Consider the following 23,117-nt stretch of genomic DNA (forward strand, 5'->3'; position numbering starts at 1 on the left):
AACTGAATAAAACATGAATTCCTAATAGGCATTTTAATCCATTTCCAGAATATATCCCAAATTTACCAATTTGAATTACTAATTCATGCCTTGATTTCCATAAATAAATTTATTAAACCACATAATAAAAATCACTTTGAAAATTATTATTTTTATTTAACATTAAAAACCAACTTTAAAAATATTTCATTTTATACAAAATTAAATTCACAACACATAAAAATTTGTACCGCGAAGGGTACAAGGCCACGCAGGGGCCAAGGGATACCTGTGGTAGTGTTGTTGTTGACTGATAGTGCTGCTACCACCGGTAGCAGGCACTACCGACTAGTAGTGCTGCTACCGCGTAGCAGTATTGCTAACCGGTAGTACTGCTACCTGCGAGTAGCAGACACTACCGACCCGCATGGTGGGGCTAGCCTGCCATGGGGTAAGGTAAGGTCAACTTATTAAAATAAATTCATACTTTCATAGCCTATAAAATCGACAAAGCATGAGCTCGGTTCTTCCCTTGTTCATTTCATGGGCACACACACACACACAGTGCCAAATACCATAATACAACAGATATTTACCAATAAGGTAATAGGTGAAATAAAATCACACAAGAACCCAATAAATAATTATTTAGGCAACAATAGAAGGATTCAACAGGTAGGAAAAGGGTTAAGATAAATTTCCTTACTTCCATACATAGGAAGAATTCCTTGCATCTAGCAAAAGGCAATAACCAATTTTTGCCAACATACACCCCAATTCTTGGGCAATTAGATACTAGAAAGTACACAACAATCTAAATATAATTCTTTCTATTCCCAATAGAAGAGGTAATTCAAGAAGTTGATTTCAAGAACAAAAACATACAACAAATAGAGAAATGAACCATTTCTTTCCTATAAGAAAACATATGGTATAAGTTTCACAAAATCAACAATAACAGGCACTCTTTCTTCCATTCCAATCATTCCACAAGAATCTACAAAGAGATTTGCATTTTTTTAACACACAGGAAGCAACTAAAATATTCAACTTAAATTTCAAACAAGAAGAGATTATCCAACCTTGAAGAAAACTAGCAAGCAAAATGATGGAAGAATCCCAGTCCTTGCAAACCAAATCAAATTCCAGCTCCTCTTTCAGAATGGTTTTCCAAATTTCTCTTTCAAATTTTCTGCCCTCTCCTCATCCCCGTGAATTCCCAGGAATATATGGGAAAATAATTCCAACCTAAACTTTCTAGGTTAAAATTTTTCTCCACCAATCATATTAAATTATTTTTAAAAAGTAAAAACAATCAGATTTACCTTTATCCAAAAAACAATTCTTTTCCAATAAATAAAATACAAAAGTCAAATGGAAAGGTAAAAAGAAAAGCTTTTATTTATACTTTCTATTTTCCATATTACTTTCTTTCAACATAAGCATTTAACATTTAAATGGCAAGGCAAATACTTATTTCCTTTTTCACAATATAATGATACAACTATTCACAATGAAATAAGCCAATTTAGCCATTTAATGCTAGAAACTCATTAGTTTAATTAAATCAATAATCTCAAGGGCATAATAATTAACTAATTACGCCAACATAAAAATAGCATCATCTACTCAATTAAATAACCATTTAAATAAATAGAAACATGCACAATGAAGTATGATCAAATGACAACTTATAAATGACCAAACCAAAGCACTATGACTCGCATACCGGCCAGACGGGAAAGACAACCGACTGACAACACTCACATGAGTGTAACTGTAGGTCAAGTTAGGGTCCAACAACTATCTCCTCCACTCCCATCGGACATATAAGGCACGCTCAGACCTGTGAAGTCAAGTGGAGTCGATACCTCATACCTACCCAGTACTAGTACCTACAATGTCCTACACCAAAGAATCCACATTTGTATATAGACAAATATATATATATAGACACGACATGCACACTAATGAAGGAGAATTGTGGTGTTCCCTATCTCACCAGAGTGAGTGAAGGAAAATCATCCCCTCGCATCCCACTACACTTGCAAACACACAACATATAAATAACGCATCGCACATATAAGGTAAGAGTGTCAGTCCATGATAATGATCCATAAAATAACATTAAACATAAGCACTAAGATACTACATAAAATCATACACCACAAATCCAGATAAAGCATGAAACAACATCACATAAAATTTGAATCAATATACAATAATATTCCACTGAAGTCAATCAAAATCATACAAAAAGAGCCTGATCAAGGAGGGATACTACATTTAATAAGTAGAATCTACATAATAACTTAAGTGCCAAGAATATAATTTAATATTTATTTGGATATTAGAGTTTGATCTAATATTAAATTTAACACATTGAATTGGAAGGAAGAAGATACAAAGGTTTGCTTAGGGCCATTTCTACACCAAGCCCAAGAAAGGTTGTCTTCTACAACCTTCTTGCTCCACTTGGCGGCCCATACTTACTGGCCTATCAGGTCTACTTCTTCCATATTTTATTAAGCCTTGTGAGAGAAAGGGAAGAGAGTGTGACCACGTTCCTTGACTCATGTGTGTAAGGACCATCCCAACTCTAGATGCCACTTTGGTCATCATAGGATGGATCACTTATGAGCCCCTCATCACCCCTCCATCACAATCCATACCCCTCCTTCACAAAGTGTATTCTTATATTATTTGAAATTTTTCTTATAAAGATGTATCTAATAATTAATAATGATCTTGCATACACAATGTCTATAAACGTGTTTCATATTTATGATGATTGTACTTATTATGTTCAACATCTTAGAGGATTATACATACTTATTATTTAACATTTTGATGTTTAATAGTTGTATTGTTTATGTTGTTAAATATCTATATTCATTGCATATTAATATCTATACTCCTTATATTTAACATCTACATTCATTAGAATCAGTATCCATGTTCATTATATCTATTATCTGTAATATGTTGTCTAACATCTACAGTAATTATTAATACCTTTCTTAAATTCAATTATGAATAACTATGATCTTGATGTCCACGGACTATTCTATATTAATTCCTTAAGAATGCTACCAAAGGTAGAATCGTAAAGTGTTTATATCCTATTGAATGTCTGACGTTGTTACATTAAGTGGTAATTTAGATACATCATACCTTGTGAAATCCACTAATATTACTAGCAGTTGTAGGGGGAGTGCCTGCAACAGGAGGTCGATAGGTCTAATTGTAAAGGCATTATGTTATTAGATCAATTAGACTTGTCATATTCAGAGATATATGGATTTGCATTCATGCCATAGAAGTATTAATCAAATGTACATGTGAATAAGGAAAATCTATTAAAGTGAAACAGATAATTGTACAATAACAATGTTTTGGTGTACATAACCCAACCAATGGTTGTTCCCAAAATTGAAAGTTTTCCACCCACCATCCCCCATGTTGTTGTATGCAGCATGATGTACTGAAATAAAATGTCATGAATATTTTATTTACAATTTTTATTTTGTAGGCTATATTGTTCCCAACCAAATGTTTTTGTTAGACCCAGAGAATTGTTGTTATCCACCCTACATCCCCCATGCTAGTAAGACCAGCATGTTATATAGCCTTTTGTTGAAATGCATGTGATCTATATGATGACAGACCTACATCATTGTTTCATTTATATAAGTTAGATTCAGAAAACTTGTAGAAGTGTTGAAGTTAAATACTTTAAAAAAACTTGAAAATTTGAAATGTAGTCATTTTTAGTAAAATAATACCTTGTGGAATATGAAATGGCACAATGGCAATCTGGCCAATCATCCATGTCAGTATTTGTGTGTTGTTTGAGAGGTTTTCTACAGATAAGTTTTTGTTTAAGAAGTTTTGTAATTCTGTTATATAAATAATATCTTGAAAATACTAAATGAGTGGTACAGTTGATTTAGTGTTATGAAAGCAAGTTAATTTTTCAAAGTGGCTATGATATATTGATCTATCTAATAGCATTCTATAATTTGAAAAGGTTTACATACCTTGAAAGTAATGAACTTGGTGTATTGGATGTTGTTCTTTATCGAAAGTTGAATTCTTCAATCAAGAGAACTTGAAAGTGTAAAGGGATGTTAAAGAGAGAAGGTAGTTAATGTTAAATAGAATAATACTTACCAGTTGCAAAGATATTAAACTTGATGACAACAGAGAAATAGTTGAGAGAGAGCAAGCAAACACCTTCACAAACCATAATACATGTAAAAGTGAACAGGTGCCTTGCAGACTGAAAGTGGTCACATCCACAAACAGTTAAACAACATAAACAAAGTAAGAACCCTGCAAGCACACCATGGAAAATCTAAAGCCTATTGCAAATAATATGTATTAGAACATTATTAGTGGATATTAAATTTATTGAACAAGTGGCTAAGGTTTACATACCTTGAAATTAATGAGCTTGGTGTATTCGATGTTGTTCTTTATCGAAAGATGAATTCTTCAATCAAGAGAACCTGAAAGTGTAAAGGGATGTTAATGAGAGAAGGTAGTTAATGTTAAATAGAATAATACTTACCAACTGCAAAGATATTAAACCTGATGATGATAGAGAAATAGTCGAGAGAGAGCGAGCAAACACCTTCACAAACCATAATACCTGTAAAAGTGAACAGGTGCCTTGCAGACTGAAAGTGGTCAAGTCCACAAACAGTTAAACAACATAAACAAAGTAAGAACCCTGCAAGCACATCACGGAAAATATGAAGCTTGTTGCAAATAATATGTATTAGAATATTATTAGTGGATACTAAATGTATTGAACAAGTGGCTAATATCTATAATTGTTATATTCTTATATTTTTTAGCTTTCTTTGTTGGGTTGCATTTGGAACCTGTGATAAATAACAATGTATGAGAAAGTAATTTTGGCAAATATCAGAAAAAAAATTTGTTGACAGCAATAAAATACTTGAACAGCAAATGGTTGATAGATGTGCACCTGTTGTTGCAGAGTTGGGACATGTAAAAGGGCTCTTCAAATTCATAGATGTTAGTTGTGTTGTTGATCCTGGAAAGTATAAATATTGTTTTTGGTTGATACATTGAATAGAAGATATACAACATGTGAAAACATAATGAAGATGTGATTTGTATACCTAATTTTGTTTGTTCTGTAATTATGTTTCTTTTGTTGTGCATGAAAGCTTTAGCAAGAGGGCTTCCTCGATCTTTCATAGAATTGTTGATGGTGCACCTTTCAATCTTGAGTAACTTTGGTAGGTGAAGGTCGGTTGTATGCGTAGGTGTTCAATTGCTTTTACTCTTGAAAGTGTTGTGAATGTGAGGCCTTGTTTCTCTATTTTGCCGATGTCAACTGTGGCAAAGTCTAATGTTAGGCCTTGTGATTTGTGAATAGTAATGCCCCATGCCATTGCTAGTGGAATTTTTGTGCGGTTTCCTCTAGTAATTGGTGGAATAGGCACATGTTTTGGATTTTGTGGATCCCATGAAGGCCTAGTATAATCTTTAAAAAGAACCACCACTTATTTTGGCAAATCAAGTGGTTTAGAAGCTGCATCGTAGACAATTTGTTTGATTTGACCCAAAGCGCCATTTGCAAGGCCAACTTCTATCCATAAATTTGCAATAAGCATAATTTCCTGGTCTATAGAAAGAAGAATTTCAAATGCTAGTTGTTCTTCTTGGTGTGCTTTCTTATCTCTTTGATGGGCAATGATTGTTGTTGCACGTGCAATGGGTGAGTACAATTGTGTTAACATTTTTATGTTGTGTGCACTTGAAGCTGCGTTTGTTGCAAACAAATGCTTCTGTTGGTTGAAGTGGTTATTTTGTTCAAGTGTCAAAGCATGGGTTGACTACAATTGGAGGGATTCTCAGTCTGTTTGCAATGGTGTTGTGTTGCAGATATTAAGCAACATTTCATGGAAACTTATCTATGAAGAACTTGTGCCTTGTTGACGAAATGGAATATCCAAGGTTACAACAGTATTGAATGTGTGTCATAGAGCCAGTGTCATTGAGTGAGATGCATATAATGGCCTATCCATAATTGGTGGAGGTTGTGCAAGATCACCAACCAAAATGACTGAGATAGCTACAAATGATTCATGTTGTCTGTTGGGAAAAGCTTCTCGCAATCTTCTATCAATCTTAATCAATAATTGAGGGCCAACAAAGCTCATTTCATCTATTAAAATGTGATGTAAATATTTGCATTGCTCTTGAAACATTAATAGGGAATGGCCTGTTAAGGGTTTGTATTCTTGAATGGGTATACGGAGGGCAGCATGGATTGTGGTTGCTTGGATATTATATGTGGAAACACCTGTTGGTGCTAGTACAAGCGAAGGGTATTATGCATGTTCTAAATTTGAATTTAACTATCTACGTATACAGTCAATAAGAAATGATTTTCCAGTGCCTGTTGTGCCTTGAATAATTAACCGTAATGGTGAAGAAGACAAGTTCTGTTCAGCATGAGTTTTAATGATATCAAGTGAAATAAGTTGGTTTCTTTCAAGCTCATAGTTAGTAGGTGCATTTAAATATGGGTTGGCGAGGGTGTGGGGTGTTTGGCTCTTCTCTGTTAAAATAAATTGAGATGCTTTTGAATGCAGTGTTTCATCGGGTATAGAATCAGTCCAATTAAAGTTTAGATCAAAATCACATCTGCCAAGCATTTGAAGAGTAGCAATGTCAAAGTTGTTTGATGCGCCCATTTGTGACAAGAACTCCCATTCGTATAGATCTTGATGAGTAGATTGTTGAATATCTTCTGGTTTTAGCTCTTCACTATTTTCTATTGTAATGTGTTCTTCAACACCATTTACATGCCAGCGGATGTAATCTGTACTTTGAAGATGTTTCCAATTTATTATAATTTCTTCAGTTGAGTTTCCTATATGTAGAGGAATGATTCAAAATGGTTTGTAAAGAAGCAATTCACTCCAACAAAAACTTTTAAAACTATTGTCATCTTCTAAAGGTAAAGATTTTTGTTGTGGGTAGACATTTACAATTGTTGGTAGCTTTCTTTTCATCCATTTACATGATTTATGTTGGTCAGAGTATGTATATAGTTGGGTTGAACGAAGCAGAGTTAGGTTTTCTAATTCTGATGGTCATTTCATGTAGTTTGAGATGTAAGAAATTGAGGTTTGTGATCCTTCATCACAATTAGCTATTCGTTGGAAGATTCTTTTGCCAACATTGAGTGTTACAAACTGGCGTGTACAAGATATCAATGGGCGTTTAAGAAGCATGTGACAAGTTTCTTGTGTGCTAATGTCTCTATCAGCAACAATTTCCATCAAGAGTCTTTGGTATGCTAACAGGATTGTATCGTCTGAATTTGTTGATCCAACTATGCGTTTGAGCATATTAGTATAACTTTCTGACTTGTGTTCAGTTTTGGATGTGTATTTTGAGATATATTGTAGAACTTCTTTTTTGGAGTAGACAGGTTGACAGTCAACATTAGCCCTCCATATGGTGAGCATTGTTGGGTTGTGTACATTTAGACGATTGTCATTCCTTGCTAGCTTGTATGATGGGTTATTGTTGTGGTCTAATATGAATGAGGATTCATGTTGTTCAGGCCAAGGAGCTTTGTACCGACATTCAAGTGTTGAGTTTTGTTTCCTCAAGCAGGTATGCTCTGAACACTTTGTATGCCATTGGACAACATTGAGCAATTCAGTATAACCAGTGGAAGGATCAGTCCTGGATATGATCTCTGTGTCTGCAAGGCATGGATCTGATATTGCGGGCATATATTGCATGTTCAAGTGAGCTTCTTTAGTACGTGGATTCCATGATGTGATGTACTGGTCAAAGAAGTGTTTAACTGATTGGATACTTGCATGATCTGACCAATCAAGGTTATCAATATTTGTTGCTTCTAGTAACCAAACAAAGCCATGTATATGCACAAATCCTCAGTGTTGCCATTCATATCTGTACCATTGGTCAATGGCTTTTAGTTATTTGACAATGACTTCATCATGAAAGTTTTGAAATCTTAAGTGCAAGTATAAAGCTGTAATGTGTGGATTATTGACTAAATTTTCAATAAATTGTCTTCTATTGTTGGGTACAGTAGTGGACTTTGTTTTTGGCAATAACTTATCCAAGTCTGGCCATTTTGTATCAGTTGAGCTTAAGGTAAAGAACAATGTAGGTGCACCTAACTGTTCTATCATTGTTGTAAGGTCTCACCGGGATTTGCTCCAAAATGCTCATGTACCACACAACGAGGCTGCATATCGCATGATATAATTTGGTAATTCATTTGAGGGTGTATTTTGTAAGTATTCTTTTAGACCATGAAGATTGTGTGGAAGACTATCTTCTAGATTAGTCTTAATGAACACAACAACTGATTGTTGGGATCGATGTCTCATCATAAGATTGTAGATATAATATCTAAAGCGCACATGTTGACCAAATCTTTGATCGTAATATTTGATCAGCTACAAAGCATATTCATGTAAATGTACATGCCTTGTTCTTTGTTGTAGTGGTAAAGCCATTCCAGAAGGGAAGAGTGTTGGGAATGCCATGAAAAGGAGGCCTCTGTATTGTACTCATTGATAGGCGATGTACTGATTTGTGGCCAAGAAACAACGTTGTTGTTGGTATTATCTAGATGTACGATGGTTTTTATGGCATCAAGTTCTGGTATTGATGATGGTAGTTGTGGAATAAATGAGGAAGTGTTCTCCACTATTTGTTCTACATTGTTAATATTCGGCAAAGTTGGATTATCTTGAATAACATCTTCTTGAGGTGAATGTACTGAATGCAATAGCTCTGTAATGTCAGTGCTTTGGTCTGGTAATAGATGCACTACATCTAGATCAATGACTACATCCTTGTAGTATTGATCATGTTTCATTTTTTAAGCCAATGCATCCATGACGTGAAATCTATTCGTGTAACAGTCATAAGTTAATCCTTGCAAATTGGTTCTACGGACAATAAGAATTTCTAATTGCTTAATTTGATGGGGCAATGTTAGTGCAATTTCAGAAATATCTTGTGGGAAGTTAATTGTATGGCCAAAATATTTGTATTGTCCTCCCCTTGCATGTGTTACTTGCAAAAAAGGGGCAATTCTTGATATGAGCATTTCTTCTACTTGAGAAAGAGACTTTAAAACAGAAGGTTGCTCACCTGGGTCCATATTGTTTGATAATGAGAAACGATGGAGGCCTTTTTCAGCACAACATCTCATGCACATAAGTATGTGATTGACTTTTTTAATAGTCATGCCCACATAAATTTCTTTACAAACAGTAGATGGCTCTGTGACCTCCAACATATCAATCCTTTTCCATAAATTAGACAATGCATGTTGAAATGAAGGAGTCTTCAGAGCAAGTTCAGGAGCAGTAGAATGTGTTTGATTGACATTAATTTGCTCAAGATCATTGTTTTCTGTTTGTAATAATTTTCCTAAGTTATTACCAGGTCTTTGTAGTGCATGACGTCTCAGTTGTCATTTCTTGGAGATATTACCTATGTTCTTTGCATAGTAAGTTCTATTGGTCTGGCTTCTCTTCAATTTGATAGCATCAATTTCTTGAGAGCAAAGCTGGATAGATATCTAATATTTCAAAGAGAATAGATGTATGTCAGAACTTTCATAATTGAAGATAGTTGACTTTGAAGTATGTATTAAGAATGTGTGAGAATTGAAAATTGCTTGATCTATGATTATGTGTTTTTAGAGGATTAGTTATGTATGTAAAGTGGTTTTGTGATGTTTATTTGTATGTGTATTGATATGTTCTGTTGTTTTGTTGCTCTAATTTACTCAACTTATATGTACACATATTTATATACATGTAAATGAAGTATACAAATACTTCTACACATAGATATGCACATATATAAACACAGGTATATGTGAAATGTTAGAATCCTGTGTTTGTTAGTGTATATATGTGAGGTTGAGATTTTGTTTGAAATGTATGGGTTTTGCAAAGTCGTAAATTGACTGTGTAATGTTCTTCTGCCTACACTTGTTGTTGTTAGTGACTTGGTTTTTCAAAAGTATTATTGTAATATAGGTATACATAGATATAGTAATTTCTGATACATACAGATGTATGTATACATATACACATGTATATATACATATCAATTAAATATTCAAAGTTTTGTATACAAACTTATGCACATATATAACTACACATGTATATATCAAAAAATCTAACTATGAATAATTGTAATATGTGTGTGTGTGTGTGTGTGTGTGTGTGTGTGTGTGTGTGTGTGTGTGTGTGTGTGTGTGTGTGTGTGTGTGTGTGTGTGTAATTATTTGTTGTTGTTAGTTGCTTGCTATTTTTAAAAGCATTACTCTAATATAGGTATGCACAGATATAGTAATTTCCGATACATACAGATGTATGTATGCATATACACATGTACATATACATATCAATTAAATATTCAAAGTTTTGTATACAAACATATGCACATATATAACTACACATGTATATATCAAAAAGACTAAAACTATGAATAATTATATATAGATATGCACATATATAATTATACATGTATATCTATAGAATTCTATAACTATGAATAATTTTGGTGTTGTATAGTTATACAAATAGATATTAAAAAAAAAAAAGATATATGTGTATATATGTATAAATTTTCTGCAAATAAGGTAGGCCACAGTACATTTAAAAGCAATGAGCATGAGTGAAAAAAACTTATGTCAGGAGGAAAGAATTTCAAAGAGATAAGAGATAGATGTAAGAAATGTACATATAGATATTTATACAAGCAGCCATGTGTTCATAAAAGGTAATTGTTTGTATTTGTACAACTATTAAATATGTAAATTATCTAATGTAATAATTGTATTATAAACTGAAAGTTTAATAATCAGGAAAGATGCTTTATAATTCTAAGCTTGTGCACTTAGGCGACCAATTTCTGCAAGTAGTGCATCACACTCAGCTTTGAAGTCAACAAGAGAGACTGTATTGACTATGACTTTCATCTTTGATTCTGAATTGTATGTGTCAGTGGACACCAGGAGTGTGAATGAATAGTGATGTGACAGAAGTCTTTTAATCACTGAGCAAGGTGTTTCTGTTGTTGTTGCATCATTTTCCAGTGCACAAAGTTGTTTTGTAGTTTTATGTAGCAAGTGAATGCCAACGTCATCAAATGCAGTGGCCCAAAGAGTACCTATGGCATCTTGTAACTTTACTGGCAAGAGGTAACTAAAGTTGCAGTCTTGCATAGTCATTTCACATCTAGGGCAGAACCAAGAATCATCAACTTGTTGTGTACATTTTTTTTTGCAAGGCCTTCCATTAACTATTAGTGGACAAGCTGCGTAATAAAAACTTTTATCAGTTACGTTTACAAAATGTAGAACAACCAGCAAAGTAGTCTGAATTATTTCTGGTTTGATACTCATCCTCTCACGGATTGAATAAATAGTCATTCTACTATATATCCCATCTATGTGGATAGTTTCTGGAACAAAGGGTACAACAAGCAAAGGGTCCTTTCCTCTTAATGTTAGAGATTCTGCTTCTAGAAAAGGTGGGTTGATATGTAATGTGGTCGCAGCTGTTATGTTTATAAGCTTTCCATTGAAATAGCCAACACGAGCATTACGCAAAGCAAGGATAACCACACTATCATTGGTTAACATGTTTTTCAATTCTAGGCCTTTTTGTTTTGCCATTGGACCCCATAGGTTGATGTCAATTGTAAATCCAGACATATCATTAATTTTCACAACTCGCTTCCGTGTTTGACTGCCACCTTTCCTATGTATTGGAATGATATCTCCAACGTATAAAACAAGACCAATTATGTCAACCAATGTGTTTTTTGGTAGAGGAGGAACATGTCAAGTATCTGCCTAGGATCATGTCTTCCTAGGATTATTCTGGATGTACAATGCAATTTCGGTAGTAATATTTCATTTTAGTTGGAAAATGCAGTCTGAAGTTTGGGGTAGTATAAGTGATCAGGGAGTGGTAACTCATATTACAGGAGGAAACTTTGCACAGAGTTCCATTACAATTAACGGGTGGCTTCGTGACTTTCTATGGGCACAAGCTTCTCAAGTAATCCAATCTTACGGTTCTTCATTATCTGCCTATGGCCTTTTATTCTTAGGTTCCCATTTTGTTTGGGCCTTTAGTTTAATGTTCCTATTTAGTGGTCGTGGATATTGGCAAGAACTTATTGAATCTATTGTTTGGGCTCATAATAAATTAAAAGTTGCTCCTGCTATCCAGCCAAGAGCCTTGAGTATTGTCCAAGGACGTGCTGTAGGAGTAGCTCATTACCTTCTGGGTGGAATCATCACAACATGGGCGTTCTTCCTAGCAAGATTTATTGCAGTAGGATAATGACTAGGAGGATTTGAAAAGCATTATGGCATCAAGATTTCCAAAGTTCAGCCAAGGCTTGGCCCAGGACCCAACTACTCGTCGTATTTGGTTTGGTATTTCTACTGCACATGACTTTGAGAGTCATGATGATATTACCGAAGAGCATCTTTATCAAAAGATTTTTGCTTCTCACTTTGGTTAGTTAGCTATAATCTTTCTGTGGACCTTTGGTAATTTGTTCCATGTAGCTTGGCAAGGCAATTTCGAAGCATGGGTCCGTGACCCCTTACATGTAAGACCTATTGCTCATGCAATTTGGGATCCTCATTTTGGTCAACCGGCTGTAGAAGCCTTTACCCGAGGAGGTGCCCCCGGTCCGGTCAATATTGCTTATTCTGGTGTTTATCAGTGGTGGTATACAATTGGCTTACGCACTAATGAAGATCTTTATACTGGAGCTCTTTTCTTGCTATTTCTTTCTGCTCTCTTTTTAACAGCGGGTTGGTTGCATCTACAACCTCAATGGAAACCAAGTGTTTCATGGTTTAAAAATGCCGAATCTCGTCTCAATCATCATTTGTCAGGGCTTTTCGGAGTCAGTTCTTTGGCTTGGACGGGGCATTTAGTTCATGTCGCTATTCCTAAATCAAGAGGAGAACACATAAGATGGGATAATTTTTTAGATGTATTACCGCATCCCGAAGGGTTGGAACCACTTTTTACAGGTCAGTGGAATCTTTATGCTCAAAATCCTGATTCCAGTAGTCATTTATTTGGTACTACTAAAGGGGTGGGAACTGCTATTCTAACTCTTCTCGGGGGATTTCACCCACAAACACAAAGTTTGTGGCTAACTGATATCGCGCATCATCATTTAGCTATTGCATTTGTGTTTTTCATTGCTGGCCATACGTATAGAACCAACTTTGGGATTGGACACAGTATAAAAGATATTTTAGAAGCACATGTTCCTCTGAAAGGCTTATTAGGACGCGGGCATAAGGGTCTTGACAAAGTAAGTTTTCTTTTATTGGCCAGAATGCAACAAATCTATGGATCTATTTATATAGTTAGTGGGTTAATGGTAATGCGCAAAAGCTTTATTGGATTCTGCCATTTTATGAATCTCCTCCTTCTTGCGTATAGCATTGCCTTTCTCTCTGGCAACATCCATTATTTCGTAACTCAATTTGAAATGCATATTTCGACCAGAACGTTTTCTGGATGATTCTAATAACCAACGAATAGCAAGTATTATTCCTTCTTTCTTTTTTATTTCAATGGGAACTTGATAAGTGGATCCACTTACACGTCTTGATTTTACTATCAATTTGGGAGTTAATTTTTGTATTGCTTGACGTAGAACAATTAGTGGATTTTTCTCTGTTTTTTGTTGAATCTTTTTTAGAGATTGATAAAAAATTCAATAAGCTAATGATTTTTTTTCGTGTTTAAGAATACGGTTAACGACCATGTTAACTAATCGATTATGATAAATCGGATCAAATTTCTCAATTTTCTTTTCTACAGTACTTTGGTGTGACATGAGTGTGAAAAAGGTTCATAAATTTATTTCATAAAGACTAATAATTACTTATTTCGGCTTTTTAACTCCATATTGTAGGGTGGATCTCTAAAGGTATCAAAGATCTCCCTCCAAACCGTACATGCGACTTTCGTCGAATACGGCTTTCCACATGATTCCATCTGCATATATAAGATATTCATTCTTATGCATTCAAATTATGTTTACTCATTCTCATATTGAGTATTCGTTTCCTTTCTTTTGCTATGATTAGAAATCTTGTATTTTCTATATCTATACGATTAAGTCCTTAGGTTTAAAAAAAGAGTAAAAAAAAAAAAGAAGGTGTTTTAAATCGATGCTATTTGAATTGAACCTGTTCCAAAAAGGTCAAGACATTTCCAATTTATATGTTAACACACACTACAGTAAGGGAAAACTTATGAAATGAATTCAATACAATATTAAAAATAGATCTAGATCTCTGTTTTATCTTTATTTATTATAAGTATTACGATCAATCAAGAGCATAATTCATATTGAACTCATTATCCAAATTATCTGTCTAACACGATTAGACCAGATTCGGTCAAATCTGTCTGTTTTATAAAACAAACAGCTAGAATCTGAATCTATTCATTATATCACCGATAATACAATTATTGATTTTCTTGATATTCATTCATAATATATTGTCATTTACCATATATTAAAAAATATTATTCAATTAAAAACCTTTTGTATAATAATGGAGTTCTTAGATAACACACATAAAGCTAAAGGAATTTCGTAACTAATAGCTTGAGCAGCAGCTCGGAGACCACCTGAAAAAGAATATAGATCTAAGCCATCTTTTCGAAATACATCTAAGCGATTTTCCCCAAATCAGCAGTCTTTTCGAAAACGTCTATCGACAATTCGGCCTGGAGAGCAAATCGATTATAAAAATATTAGCTTAATTAATCGATTTATTAGTGAGCAAGGAAAAATACTATCTCGCCGAACAAATCGATTAGCGTTGAAACAACAACGCTTAATAGCTAGGGCTGTTAAACAAGCTCGTATTCTATGTTTGATACCTTTTCTTTCTTTAAAATGAAAAGTAATTAGAGCCAACTTGCTCCTACATTTAATCAGAGCTGGGATATCTAACAATTCTATAAATAAAAAGGATTATTCAAAAATGAATAATTGAATTATCTAAGTGGGTCCAAATTCATTTTTGTATTGTCTCTAGTTTCCCGGAGAATTTCCCCGGGAGATTGGGTTTAACTATTTCATGACACAAGAATATTTTCTAACATCATAGAGAAGCAATTATTATTTAATACAGCTATTTGCGCAAGTGTTCTACGATTTGTAAGCAACTGCCTTTTGTATAAAAATTGTATGAATTTATTATAAGAAACTCCATTCGCACGAGATGCTGCATTAATCCGAGTAATCCACAAATGACGAAAATCTCTCTTCCGCTTTAGTCTATCTCGGTGAGCGGAAACTAAAGCTCTGCTCTTCTGTTGGTTAGCAACCCTAAAAAGTTTTGAATGGGCTCCCCAAGAGCCTGATACAAATGCAAGAATCTTTTTTCGACGTTTTTTAGCTATATATCCACGTTTAACTCTGGTCATTGAAGTAGATTCTTCATAAATGACTAATCTATTTTTTGATCAATCATTTTCTTGTTTGGTTTGTTAAGAATAAAACTGATTTTTCTAGTGTATAAAATATAGATTCCAATGGCTTTTGCTACTCTAACCTTCCCAACCATAATTCTTTTCAGTTAGGCACCTTCCAAGTAGGCAAGGGATTGGACCTTGCATTTAAGTAAGAAAAGAAAATATATAATGTATATATTTTTATGGATTTCTTCGTTTCTATGGTTCTTTCTCTAACGGCAAGGTCCTCTCTATACGCCAGAGCCCTAAGATATGAATTATTTGGTAACTTGTATAGTTTACCATCTCTAGCTCTACTCTTCCCCCCGAATTATCAAGTAAGAAAAACTTTACTAATAAGATTTATAGGTACAGTAACGACATGTAATTGTGAGAGTTGGCAAGGTAGCTAACCTTTTGTCTGTTCTCACAGCAATAAAAACATAATCTCTTTATGTTTTTTCAATTTGCATTATTTCCTCGCTCAATGGATTGATGACCATTCGCTACCAATGAGGAAGTGTTTTTCATCCCACATCAAGGTGATTGGATTTGCACCAATGGAAACCATAAATTTCATCCCCGGTAGGAGTAGATGATAGATCTGTACTTTTTAACAGAAGGAAAGTTCTTCTTGTTAGAGTGATTTCTTGGTTCGTTTCAGCTTCTGATCTAAATGAGTCGCACATACACCCTGGCACATACTCCTTTACGCTGAGGGCATCCTCTAAGAGCAGGAGATTTTGTTCTATTTTCTATTGGTTGTCTCGCGTTTCTAATAAGTTGTTGAATAGTAGGCACTTTGAATTATATTTGAATTCGAATGGTTCGGATTGATCCCAACCAACTATATAAATGTTGAGATAAATGCTATGCCATTCAATAATTATTTTGTATTTTAATAAAGTAGTTACTACTTTATATGATTAAATAGTTCAATATTCCTATTGATCTATGCCGCCTTATAGATAGAATATATATCAATATCAATACATTTTTATTATCAGATAATTTACATTAATTGATCTAATAGATGTAGGATCCAACATTTTTTTCTTTTTTAATTCAATTTGAGTGGCAAATAAATGAAAATTGAAGTTCAATTCTGGACTCTTTGGTACATAGAGGAGATGATAATATTTCGGGCGCATATGTTAAAAAAGGTATAAAAAACAATAGTCATCTACTTCATTGTATTCTTTTAAGATATTATACCCGTGTTTTCTAATAGATAAAGAATGATATGGAGTGTTTGCGAACTACCAAAGAATATCGGTATGGTTCCATAAGTAACATTTCGTGTTGGTGGAAATATACTGGCTATATGGTCTTTCCCCCCAGACAAATGTTATGTCAAAACTTTTTCTAGTATCTACTGATACGAGATCTATCAATTTGTATATTAAGAAGACTTTCCCCCCTCATTTCAAAATCCTTCAATGGATACACACAAAAAATGGGCTAATTCGGCAGCTTTCTGTTCCATTTCACACAGGGTCAAATTTTCTTCAGTACGAGTTAAGGGGATGTCTTGTTGGCCCTTTATTTCCATATAAAGAACACGACAAGGAAACAGACCTTCTTGAACTTCCATTTTGATCGCCTGAATATCCTTCATACGAAATTGAAGGAAAATACGACGATTTCTTCCGGGAAATCCCCAGTGAAAAAGGCATACAACTCCTTCTTTTTCATCAAACTTATTATAGCCACTACCCACATTGCACAAAATAGTGCACCACAAATAAGAGCTAATGAACAGACCTGCAATCCCATAAAAACACATCACAATTCCTTGTGGCACAAAAAGTATTTGCTGAGATGACAATAAGGGTATCAGGTTCCTACCAAGATAACTTGAAATTCCGACCACAAAAAATCCTAGTGAACCCAAAAAGAGGAGACAAGCAAAAAAAAAATTGCTTATTTTTCGAGACCCTGTTATGGGTTCTATCCAGAGCCATTTGGATCGACGATTCATAACAAATTGCATCCTATTTAATTTGAGGGATTGAACAAATTTTGATTCCCACCCCGAAGTCATTCTCATAAATCGGCTATATTAATAAACTAGCCATATACATATAAGCATTTTTTTTTTTTTTTTAAAAAGGAACATATATATATTCTTCTTCTTTTTCCATGTTATTTTTTTGTCTTCTCTTTTTTAACATGGAAATTTTGTCCTTAACTTATTGACTATCAAAATAATACTTCATTGTATCAGTCAAATAAAAATACGAATCTCTCTATTCAAATGTATATAAACATATTTTGAAGTAGAAGTAAGAAAGACTTATTCTTTCACACACGGGTCTGTATGAATATGTCTCATACATATGATACCATATACATTTACATTTTTTGTTATTTATCATATATGAATAGATCTAAATAAAGAAAAATATCTATTTAGATCTATTTAAACAAGGTTTTATCTCATATTATAAAAAATATATCTATGTGATATATTGATCAGATTCATAAAATTTCATCATTTTGAGTATAGAAAAAAAGAAAAAGTATTGTAATTGCTGGAAAAAACAAGCCCACCAAAGGGACTAAAAAAGAGGGTAAGCTGTCGATTATCATATCAAAGTTGTTTATCATATCAAAAGTATTTTAAATAGTCTTTTTTTTTCTATTACAAAGATAGATTATAAGATCAAATGAGTGATAGGACCAAATAAGTGGACGTGCCTTTCTTCGTAAAATACCTAATTCGTTGGGTGTTTTGTAAAGTAATTAATTACTTTACTTTGTTTGATACAAAACAAATGGGACCAATTACCACATTGTATATTGATACATATAAATGATAAAATATATCCGCTTCTCAATTCTATTTTTTGAAACTGTTCTATTAATAGATAGATGTTCACCTTTGAGACAAAGGTATAATTCCATAGCATAATCTGTCTCTAATGCGAGAAAGTTACATAGTGTCTACTTTTTCTGATAAAGGGGTATTTTCATGGGTTTGCCTTGGTATCGTTTCCATACCGTCGTGTTGAATGATCCTGGTTGGTTAATCCCTGTGCATATAATGCATACAGCTCTAGTTTCTGGATGGGTCGGTTCGATGGCTCTTTACGAATTAGCAGTTTTCGATCCATCCGATCCTATTCTTGATCCAATGTGGAGACAAGGTATGTTCGTTATACCTTTTATGACTCATTTAGGAATAAAGGATTCATGGGGTGGATGGAGTATAACCGGAGAAACCAGATCTAATCCAGGTATTTGGAGTTATGAAGGTGTGGTCGAGGCACATATTGTGTTTTCTGGCTTGTGCTTTTTAGCAGCTATCTGGCATTGGGTATATTGGGATCTAGACGTATTCTGTGATTCCCGTATAGGAAAACCTTCTTTAGATTTGCCTAAGATTTTTGGAATTCATTTATTCCTCTCAGGAGCAGCTTGTTTTGGATTCGGAGCGTTTCATGTAACAGGTTTGTATGGCCCTGGAATATGGGTGTCTGATCCTTATGGACTAACTGGAAAAATACAGCCTGTAAATCCGGCATGGGGAGCTGAAGGTTTTGATCCTTTTGTTCCAGGAGGAATAGCTTCTCATCATATTGCAGCAGGTATATTGGGTATATTAGCAGGTATATTCCATCTCAGTGTTCGTCCTCCCCAACGTTTAAAAAAAAGGATTACGTATGGGGAATATTGAAACTGTCCTCTCCAGTAGTATTGCTGTTGTGTTTTTTGCAGCTTTCATTGTGGCCAGAACAATGTGGTATGGTTCCGCAACCACTCCGATCGAATTATTTGGTCCTACTCGTTACCAGTGGGATCAGGGATACTTCCAACAAGAAATAGATCGACGAGTTTGTGCCGGTCTGGCTGAAAATCTGAGTCTATCAGAAGCTTGGTCAAAAATTCCCGAAAAACTTGCTTTTTATGATTACCTTGGGAATAATCCAGCTAAGGGGGGTTATTCAGGGCGGGTGCAATGGACAATGGAGATGGAATTGTTGTTGGTTGGTTAGGACACCCTATTTTCAAAGATAAAAATGGGCATGAGCTTTTTGTACGTCGTATGCCTACCTTTTTCGAAACATTTCCAGTCGTTCTAGTAGATGAAGAAGGAATTATGAAAGCCAATGTTCCTTTTAGGAGAGCAGAATCAAAATATAGTGTTGAACAAGTAGGTGTAACTATTGAGTTCTATGGTGGTGAACTTGATGGAGTTAGTTTTGGTGATCCTGCTATAGTCAAAAAATATGCTAGACGCGCACAATTAGGTGAAATTTTTGAGTTAGATCGTGCTACTTTGAAATCGGATGGTGTTTTTCGGAGTAGCCCAAGGGGTTGGTTTACTTTTGGGCATGCTACATTTGCTCTTCTTTTCTTTTTTGGACATATTTTGCATGGTGCTAGAACTCTATTCAAAGATGTTTTTGCCGGTATTGATCCGGATTTGGATGCTCAAGTAGAATTTGGGGCATTCCAAAAACTGGGAGATCCAACTACTAAAAGACAAGTGGTATAATATGGTACTGCTCCATTCGTTAATGCAATAGTGAGAAATGGCATCTCAAGAATCAAAATCTTTTGATTCCACTTTTTTAATGGAAAATGTTGTAATTAGTACGAAAGCTATCTCTATTAATTATAAACTATGATCGAATCTATGGAAGCATTGGTTTATACATTCCTTTTGGTTTCGACCTTAGGGATAATTTTTTTCGCTATTTTCTTCCGAGAACCCCCCAAAGTTCCGGATAGAGGAGGGAAATCATTTTCTATTTTTCTAATCCTCCTTCTTACTTATAATAAAAAAAGAGAAAATGACCTTCCCGATCGGGAAGGTCATTTTTTTTCAACTAGTCCTCGTGCTCTTCAAAAGGATCTCGAAGTTGTTCAGAAGGTTGCCCAAAGGCAGTGTATAGGGTATAACTAGTAAAGCTAACAAGTAAACAAAATATGGAGATAGCGACTAAAGTTACAGTTTCCATTGGTAGGTAATCCTATGTATGTATATATACATAATAGTATACAAAGTTAATTAGATCTCAACCAATACTATTGTTTTTATGGCTACACAGACCATTGATGATACTTCCAAAACCGGACCAATACGAACTACTATAGGAGATTATTTAAAACCACTTAATATAAAATCCAGTAAAGTTGCTCTCGGATGGGGAACTACTCCTTTTATGGGCATTGCAATGGCCCTATTTGCAGTATTCTTATGTATTATCTTGGAGATTTATAATTCTTCCATTTTATTAGATAGAATTCCAGTTAGTTGGCACCTCGATGTCGGCTCTTCGCCACCTAGGGCAATAGTATGTTCCAAGGGTTGGGTTGTTCGCCCATTAAAGCGGTACCTAAGCTGGGTTCAGAACGTCGTGAGACAGTTTGGTCCATATCCGGTGCAGGCGTTAGAGCATTGAGAGGACTTTTCCTTAGTAGGAGAGGACCGGGAAGGACGCACCTCTGGTGTACCAGTTATCGTGCCCTCGATAGACGTTGGGTAGCCAAGTGCGGAGCGGATAATTGTTGAATGCCTATAAGTAAGAAGCCCACCTCAAGATGAGTGCTCTCATAAGGTCATGGCGAGACGAGCCGTTTTTTAGAAGATAGGTGTCAAGTGGAAGTGCAGTGATGCATGCAGCCGAGGCATCCTAAGAGACCAGAAGATTTGAACCTTGTTACTACATGACATGACCCGATTGATCTGATCGGGTACACAGAGTATGTTTTGATATAACATTTTACTGTAGATGTGATAAAGAATAAAAAAAGATCAATAAAGGGAATTGAGTCTTTCCGACTCCTAATCAATATGTTCTTTCCAAAAAATAAGCCGAAAAAATCCAAGAAGTTTTTATTGCATAGCTCCATTCGTATCATTCTGAGTTCTCTTCTCTACTTGGCAGGGCCCCAAAAAGGCGCCCCTGCCGAGCAGAGAACTCGACAAGTACTAACCAATATCTTGTCGCCTTCTTCGTTTATGGTTTGAAATTTTGGTGTCTCAGGTGTAGGGGAACCACACCAATCCATCCCGAACTTGGTGGTTAAACTTTACTGCGGTGACGATACTGCAGGGGAAGCCTTGTGGAAAAATAGCTCGATGCTAGAATAATAAAAAAGCTTACTTCTTTTTAAAAATAAACCCAACCCCGGCATTCTTTTTTTCCCATTCCACACTGCGAAATGCAATATTTGTTATCTGGTGGAGACAGGGCCTGTAGCTCAGAGAATTAGAGCACGTGGCCATGAACCACGGTGTCAGGGGTTCAAATCCCTCCTCGCCCACAACAATCCACATAGAGAGACTATGACTATCTATAATAGATATATAGAATAAAATTCTCAAATTACTATGACTGCTCTCGAACTAGTAAGAGAACTGTGAATACCAATAGCTAAATTTGTGGTTTACTATAAAGGTCCCTAGACCGCGTATACATACTATTTTTCATATGTTCAAGATTATATTATATATATAGTTATTTGTGTATGACCTTCTTCTATAACTCTTTCTCATTGGTGCCAGGTGTATTGGTAAGAACCAAGGGCTCTTACTCATTCATTAAGACACTTGCTTATTCAAATTAGGGTCATCTATTTACGAATTGCAGTTTCGAGTGCTACTATATCCGCTCTGTTTCACAGTTTAAAAAGAAAGGGGTAGTTAAAGGGGTAGTTGCTATAGGGTAACCAGTAGGCCGGGGATAGAGAGGTCTTTGTTGGACTTTCGACAAAGTGCAATTGCAATATACTTAGCTCACTGGCAGCTCTGCAGCACCGTATCGATCTATCAATATATATCTCGGATGGAGGAGGGGAGGCAGCGAATAAGATTGTGGTGGTGATTGACCACCGTCTCCGGAGAAACAAAGGAGGGATTGCTATCATAACCTATTAGGCTTATAATATAAGCCTAGAATAGGCATAAGAAGGTGGAGGTGTTTTGAATAAACCTTTGCATTGAATTTTTCAATCGTTTATGCACTTGTTATAGGTTGTTTCATTTCAAAGATATATAGAAACTTCATACCTTCGTTATTCCTCAGTAGCTCAGTGGTAGAGCGGTCGGCTGTTAACCGATTGGTCGTAGGTTCAAATCCTATTTGAGGAGAGCTCTTTTCTTCAAGCACTTTTTTTTATGAACAAATAGCAAATTATTGTTTCAAATTATGAATAAGATATTGTCGATAACAGAGATCGGACCATAAAAAGAGTAAAAAATTGTCCAATTTCTAGAGCTGAATTGGAGTAACCCTCTATTCGCCCCGACACATTTTTTTTTCACTTTTTTGAATTTCATTGATAATTTTATCCCAGCAATGTTACCAACATCTCCGTGTAGATTGGGAATAATCTAAACCTCGGGGCTAGCTCGCTCATTTATTTAAAATTATGAGCGAGCTAAGGTGATTTGTTACTAGCAGTTTTCTTAAAATACATTTATCAATTCTCTCAAATTGATTTCCATCAAGTAGGCCTTTCATCTTTCTACCTTATGCAGACTGTACAGCCTTTGAATCATGGGCTAGTTGATAAGATATGTGAAATCTTATTCGATCCGCTTGGGAATTT

At 34.9% G+C, this 23,117-nt stretch overlaps 2 protein-coding genes, 1 non-coding gene and 2 pseudogenes across 3 annotated transcripts; 3 read left to right on the forward strand and 2 right to left on the reverse strand.

The window, feature by feature from the left end:
- Positions 1–10,921: 10,921 nt before the first annotated feature.
- LOC131077412 (replication protein A 70 kDa DNA-binding subunit A-like) lies at positions 10,922–11,716 on the reverse strand. The gene has a single exon (XM_058014908.1). It carries the CDS (start codon positions 11,714–11,716, stop codon positions 10,922–10,924), a length of 795 nt encoding a protein of 264 aa, XP_057870891.1.
- Positions 11,717–12,417: 701 nt separating this feature from the next.
- Positions 12,418–13,321, forward strand: LOC131077411 (photosystem I P700 chlorophyll a apoprotein A2-like). Its single transcript, XM_058014907.2, has 3 exons — positions 12,418–12,571; positions 12,623–13,099; positions 13,293–13,321. Exons 1-3 carry the CDS (start codon positions 12,418–12,420, stop codon positions 13,319–13,321), a joined length of 660 nt encoding a protein of 219 aa, XP_057870890.1.
- Positions 13,322–13,432: 111 nt separating this feature from the next.
- Positions 13,433–13,920, reverse strand: LOC131077336 (small ribosomal subunit protein uS7c-like; annotated as a pseudogene).
- A 4,368-nt stretch (positions 13,921–18,288) lies between these two features.
- On the forward strand, positions 18,289–20,055 carry LOC131077391 (photosystem II CP47 reaction center protein-like; annotated as a pseudogene).
- Positions 20,056–22,584: 2,529 nt separating this feature from the next.
- Positions 22,585–22,656, forward strand: TRNAN-GUU (transfer RNA asparagine (anticodon GUU)). Its single transcript has one exon. It is a non-coding gene; the product is annotated as a tRNA-Asn (tRNA).
- The last annotated feature ends 461 nt before the right edge of the window (positions 22,657–23,117 follow it).

The sequence above is a fragment of the Cryptomeria japonica genome, chromosome 4 (assembly GCF_030272615.1).
Source record: "Cryptomeria japonica chromosome 4, Sugi_1.0, whole genome shotgun sequence".
Lineage (NCBI taxonomy): Eukaryota > Viridiplantae > Streptophyta > Pinopsida > Cupressales > Cupressaceae > Cryptomeria > Cryptomeria japonica.